Raw genomic sequence first — 5,591 nt, forward strand, 5'->3', positions numbered from 1 at the left:
GTCAAGGGCCAAGTCCAGCTCTGCAACCACAGCAACATGTTGGGGATGCCGAGCTGCAGCTGGGGGTGAAGCAGAGCAAGATGGAGGGGGGGGGACATTCAGGAACCGAAAACATCTTCCAATGGGGCTTTCTCCATACCTCAGCCTGCAATGCAGCCACACGACCTAGGCAGGCCTCAGACTCTGATCCTGCTGCTGGGTACTGCAGGGTGCAGCCTGGCTCAGTCCTCTCTGCGCCTGGGGACTGATGGCTGTGTCTGGGATCGCAGTGAGCCTCCTCCACTACAGGCTGAGCCACTCAGCTCTCCAAGAATTCCCATAGCCCTTTCTCATCCCTCCATTCCCACGCAGAACTGACTGAGGAGGGGAGGGGGTCCTGGAGGGGAGGGATGGGTCCAACGGTGGTGGCAGATCTGGGTCGCTGCCCTTTCTGCTGCCCAGATTGCCCTGAAGGTGGGCCTGGGGGCCCGGGGAGGTGGGCTTTGTAACTGAATGAACGGCTGCAGGCAGAGGTATAGCAAAGTGAATGCAAGACATTTAATAATGGAATGTACAAAACAGTAAATAAATGACAATAGCTTGTGTTGCCAGGAGCGCATGGACAGTAAGCAAAGTGTTGTGCAGGCAGGGAGAAATGAGTGCTGTGGGTCCTGGGGGCAGCAATGAGAGATGCTCCTCCTGCTAGTGCTGTTCCACTGGAACTTCCCTTTGTTTTTCTACTTCTGGGAATGTTTGAACTGGTTGAAAGATGTCTACAGACAGAAGTGTAGCAAAGTGAATGCAAAACATTTAACAAGTCATTGAGATCTGACAGTGAAAGCAACTTTCTTTCCAAATATCTTATTTTCAGGAATAAAAAGCAGCATTTTGTGTAGAAAATGTTTTATTTTGGGGATAGAAAGCAGTGTTTTGGTGAGATACTATCTTCTATTTGGTAAAACAGATGATGTTTTGGGGAGAAAATGTCTTATTTTGGGGATATAAGGTGGCATTCTGGGAAGAAAATGTGTCATTTTTGAATACTACACTTGATGACACTGTCTCCCATGCTAACCTCCTGCAGAAGCTGGCAGCCCGTGGCTTGGATGGGTACACTCTCGGCTGGGTAAGGAGCTGGCAGGAGGGCCGGGCTGTGTGCAGGCCAGGGCATGAAACCTTCCCTCGGCAGCTGCTGAGCTTTTCCCCCACGTCTGCAGACTCTCCGATGAGGCTCTGCAGCAAAGCCAGCCGGGCCATCCTGATAGTGCACAAGGGGTTAGGAAAGGGCATAACAGAGCGGTCATTGAAGAGCACAAAGCAGCGAAGCACAGCACGAGCCATTGATTGCCTGCACAGACGAGCTTCTGCAGGCACCTCCGTTGGAGATCTGCGTACTGAGTGTGGGCGGAACGTGAAGGGAAAGGAGGAGAGGAGGGGAAGGAAGGCAAAGAAAGGAAAGGAAAAGAGGAGTCCAAAAGGCCAGAGCAGGAAAGGAGAAGGAAAGCTCCGTGCCGCCGGCGCCACCCGCCAGGAATCCGGGAGCGAACCCCCCCACAGGCCCGGGCCGGCCCCAGGCCGCCCTTAGCAACGGGACGGCGCAGGCGGTTGCTAGGGCCGGGGCAGGAAGTGCTTCCTGCCGGCCGAGAGCGCTTCCGGGGCGGCGCGGCGTGGCGGCAGTTTGAATGGGGCCGGTAGGAGCGGGCTGTGTGCTGCCAGCGGGGCCGGGCCGCGGTGCGGGGCACGGAGGGATGTCGGCGGAGCAGCTCGCGGTGCTGGCGGCACGCAGAGGCGATGCGTGCGGTGCCAGCGAGTGCGGAGCTGAAGGAAGGGGAATCCATGTCCTTCCTCTGGCTGTCGGCGAGCGGGACGAGTCAGGGCTGCAGTTGTGTGTGACGGTGTTTGTTGCTGGGACCGGCTGCCCGAGCAGAATGGGGGCAGCGAGAGGGAGGCTTGACAAGCGCCCGCAGTCAGCAGCACGGCCCGTTCCTGCCCGCCTTGTTGCTGCCGTTGTGAGTCTGTTGGATGTGGAAGCTGGAGGTATTAATGGTGGGTCGTGGTTGAATCCCCCAAGAGGCCGCCCAAGGAGAGGCGCTGGATGCCAACATGGAGAGCAGAGCTCGTGTGTCCCAGGAGGCAGGCGTAGTCAGGTCCGCTTTGGAGCCTGCTGTTGTTGGCGCTGAGCTCAGGAGCCCCATCAGCGTGGTGCTGCGTGCTGCGTATGGCAGCCCGAAGAGATTCCCTTGTGGTGGAAGGGGGAGGCCGAAGGAGGCCGAAGGAGGCCGAGGGCCCTTTGCTCAGGGCCGGCTCCTCTGTGCCCTCTTGCTGGCCGGAGAGCAGGGCTGCCCGCTGGGCACAGCGAGTGCCTTCTGGCTGCCGTGCCGTGCCCTGCCCTCCAGCCCCCTCCTCATGCCATGTGGAACGCCAGTGCCAGCAGTGCCAGCAGCGCGGCCGCCATTTTAGAACCCTGGCCATGTCACAGCCGTTGCCTTGGTCACCGCTGCCCCACGCAACGCACTCGCCTCTCCGAGCTCTGGCAGTCAACAGCCATGTGGGCAGCCAAGAGAGCGAGGCTGGACGATGGGCAGGATAGAGGTGGGAAGGTGGAGCCGTGGACCGCAGGATCCATAAGGAAGAGGGGGCCCGCCATGACCATCGGGCAGCAGACAGGCAAGAGAGCCCGTTCCCATCGCGCCTGGACCAGCCCCGTGACCACCTCCGTGGAGCCCATGGAGGTGGATCCACCTCTGGACGAGCCCATGGAGGTGGATCCACCTCTGGACGAGCCCATGGAGGTGGGTCCGCCCGCGGCACAGCTGGCCTGGCACCACAGCACCGTGCCAGGCCCCGCATCAGTACCACCAGGGCTGCAGCATCGCTGGTCCAGGCGCAGGGCTCCTTCCCATCTGCGCGGCCCCCGCCCCCGGCATTAGCCGGGAGGCTTCATTTAACATCTGCTCCTCCTCTGCGGGTCCCTGGTCCCATCTTAACCCTCCTATGTCCCATCTTAGCCCTGTTTTTATTGTTGGTTTTCTTGTTAATTTAGTTGTAGGGTTAGGAGTAGGTTGTTGTTTGTGTTTTTGATTAGGAGTAGGTGTTACTGTTCATGTTTTAGTGTTAGGAGTAGAGGATTGTTCCTGTTTTAGAGTTGGGCTTAGGTTACTGTTGGTGTTTTATTGTTAGGTGTAGGTTTTTGTTCCTGTTTTAGAGTTAGGCTTAGGTTACTGTTCGTACTTAGAGTTGGGTGGGTTCCTACCAGCAGCTGGCAGCAAACAGCGCTCACTTGGTAAGCACACGCCTGCTTTCTCACCCGAAGACGTGAGCGCTGCTCCACGAGTGCGGAGATGTGCTGACATCTCCCAGGGATGGGATTTGCAGCTTGTGACTCTTCTGTTGCAGGTTGTCGAGGGGCAGCGCGTGAGTGGCTGTGAAATGCAATTGGGCTTCAGGAGAGCAGTCTGGAGCTGCGTCTGGAGCTGCCGTTGTAAGGTAGGTGTGCCTTACTGTAAGCGTGCTCTGAAGCAGTGCTGGTTAAGCATGGCTCACTCCTCTGTCTTCAACAGATCAGCTTTCTGCTCGCTTTATTTCCGTGGCTGGCGGTGTAGAGCACAGCAGCAGCAAGGCCGCGAACACGTCCACAACCAGGTACGTGAACGTGGGTAACTTTAATGGTAGGAATAACATTGCTGTGATAGTAATAGGGCAGTGGTTACGTGTGTGTGATGGAGCTCAGGGATAGGTTTAATCTTGCCTGGTAAGCTCTTCCCTTATTTGACGTCCACCCGTCCTCTCTGCTTCTCTTCCCCCACCTGCAAGTGCAGCAGTACCGAAGGCTGAGGGCTCTTTTCCTAGGCAGGCGGGCAAAGGGAACTGGAATGCAAGTTTGATGTCCCTCTTTGTTCTCGGGTCAGTAGGCCCTGGATCTCTTCCGAGCAGCTCTCTAAGTTAGCCTGGAAATGTTTGCTGGCAGGATGTGACCCCGTCGCAGTGCCTGAGACTAACAGTGCCTTTTTCCCCCTCTCAGCAGGCAGCCTCCGTGAGAGCAGTGGAGCAGCAGGCTGTCTGCACTATGGCTGCTGAACTGCATTTCTCGCCACCTGAGATCCCTGAGCCCACACTAATGGAGAACGTGCTGCGCTGCGGACTCTTGTTTGGAGCCCTTTTCCAGCTCCTGTGTGTTCTGGCCATCATCCTGCCAGTTTCCAAGTCCCCAAAGGCAGTAAGTAGCGCTGTGTGAGACTGATAGCAATGCTCAGGCAGTGGGCTGGGAGGGAACCGTCTGTAGCTGCTGCCTACGGCAGAGTGCCCCGGCACTGCTGAGAGTGCCGCACTTGGTTCTGTCCTTCCTTCCGCACTCCAGCAGCATTGAGGTGCCAGCTTGTCCTATCCTGCAGCTGCTGCTGCGCCCTATGAGCTGCCAGGCAGGGGGTCCACTAGCCAAGGACCACCTTGCTATAGAGGACTTTAGGTTCTGGTTTGCATGGGATTTTTGGGAACTAGACAGAGGTGGAGTTTCTAATGTGCCCTGAGGTCAGGAAGGTGATTTCCAGTGCTGGTCCCCAAAGCTGCTCGGTCAGGTGACTTGAGCTCCCAAAGCCAGCTGTCAGCCAGTTGATAGGGAGCTCCCTGACTGTGTCCCAATTGCTTCTCGTAGGACTCGGAGGGTTTTGAGTCTAAGACTTGGGAGACGGTGAAGAAACCCAAGGCGAGTGCTGCAGAGCTGAGCAAGAAAGCCAAGAAGGAAAGCAAAAAGAAACGATAAGGGCTTGAGCAGTGAGGCGCAAAGGACAGCAGAATCGCTTGGAATGCTTCCTCAGAGGTGCACCAAAGGACACAGACTGCGTGGTCCTGTTTTCAGGCATGGCCGTGCTTTCCCTTTTGTGGACTGCGGAGAGGAACTAAGGAAGCTGTGTCTTTAGTCATTACCAGTATCCCGCCTATTTGATTTCCCATTGAAATGTATTTTGGTCGCATTTAGCATCTCTTTCTTGCAAATAAAAGCGGAACAAACATTTGAATAGTGGTGCTGCCTCTTTCAGTAGCTGCTCAAAAGGTGCCTGGCTCGGGCTGGCAGTCGCAGGGCCATGAAGCGGTCGGCTTCACGTCCCTCCCTGGAAATGGAGCTGCTCGTCCCACGTTTCAATTGGCTGGGAGTGTGGATCTGCCTGGGGGTAGCGAGGCCCTACAGAGGGATCTGGACAGGCTGGAGAGCCGGGCTGAAGCCAATGGGATGAGGTTCAACAAGAGCAAATGCCGGGTCCTGCACTTTGGCCACAACAAGCCCAGGTGATGCGACAGACTTGGGGCGGAGTGGCTGGAGGACTGTGTGGAGGAAACGGAGCTGGGGGTATTGATTGACACGACATGAGCCGTTCATGATCGGGTCCTTTCCCGGCAGCCGCCCCCCCCCAACAGGCCCCGGGCCGCCCCCAGCCCGGCCTGAGCCACGTGACAGGAAGTGCTTGGCGGCGGCAGAGAGCACTTCCGGGGCGGTGCAACATGGCGGGGCCGGGAGGAGCGGGCTGTGCGCTGCGGACGGGGTCGGGCCTCGGTGCGGGGGCACGGAGGGGCTGCCGGGGGAGGAGCTCGCGGCGCTGCCGGCACCCAGAGGCGGC

The 5,591-nt window shown here is 57.6% G+C and overlaps 1 protein-coding gene across 5 annotated transcripts; it reads left to right on the top strand.

Annotated features, from left to right (window-relative positions):
- The first annotated feature begins 1,033 nt into the window (after nt 1-1,033).
- LOC140265209 (protein MANBAL-like) lies at nt 1,034-4,973 on the top strand. Of its 5 annotated transcripts, none has more exons than XM_072361104.1 (5): nt 1,034-1,105; nt 3,376-3,465; nt 3,540-3,621; nt 4,001-4,195; nt 4,631-4,973. In XM_072361104.1, exons 4-5 carry the CDS (start codon nt 4,046-4,048, stop codon nt 4,736-4,738), a joined length of 258 nt encoding a protein of 85 aa, XP_072217205.1. In that variant the 5' UTR covers nt 1,034-1,105; nt 3,376-3,465; nt 3,540-3,621; nt 4,001-4,045; the 3' UTR covers nt 4,739-4,973. The 5 variants fall into 5 exon arrangements, 4 of the variants coding, with proteins under 4 accessions (XP_072217205.1, XP_072217203.1, XP_072217207.1 ...); XM_072361102.1 differs by lacking the exon at nt 1,034-1,105 and adding an exon at nt 1,641-1,670; XM_072361106.1 differs by lacking the exon at nt 1,034-1,105 and adding an exon at nt 1,641-1,670 and having other exon boundaries at nt 4,004-4,195.
- The last annotated feature ends 618 nt before the right edge of the window (nt 4,974-5,591 follow it).

This window comes from Excalfactoria chinensis, unplaced genomic scaffold (assembly GCF_039878825.1).
Source record: "Excalfactoria chinensis isolate bCotChi1 unplaced genomic scaffold, bCotChi1.hap2 Scaffold_71, whole genome shotgun sequence".
NCBI classification, from domain to species: Eukaryota; Metazoa; Chordata; class Aves; order Galliformes; family Phasianidae; genus Excalfactoria; species Excalfactoria chinensis.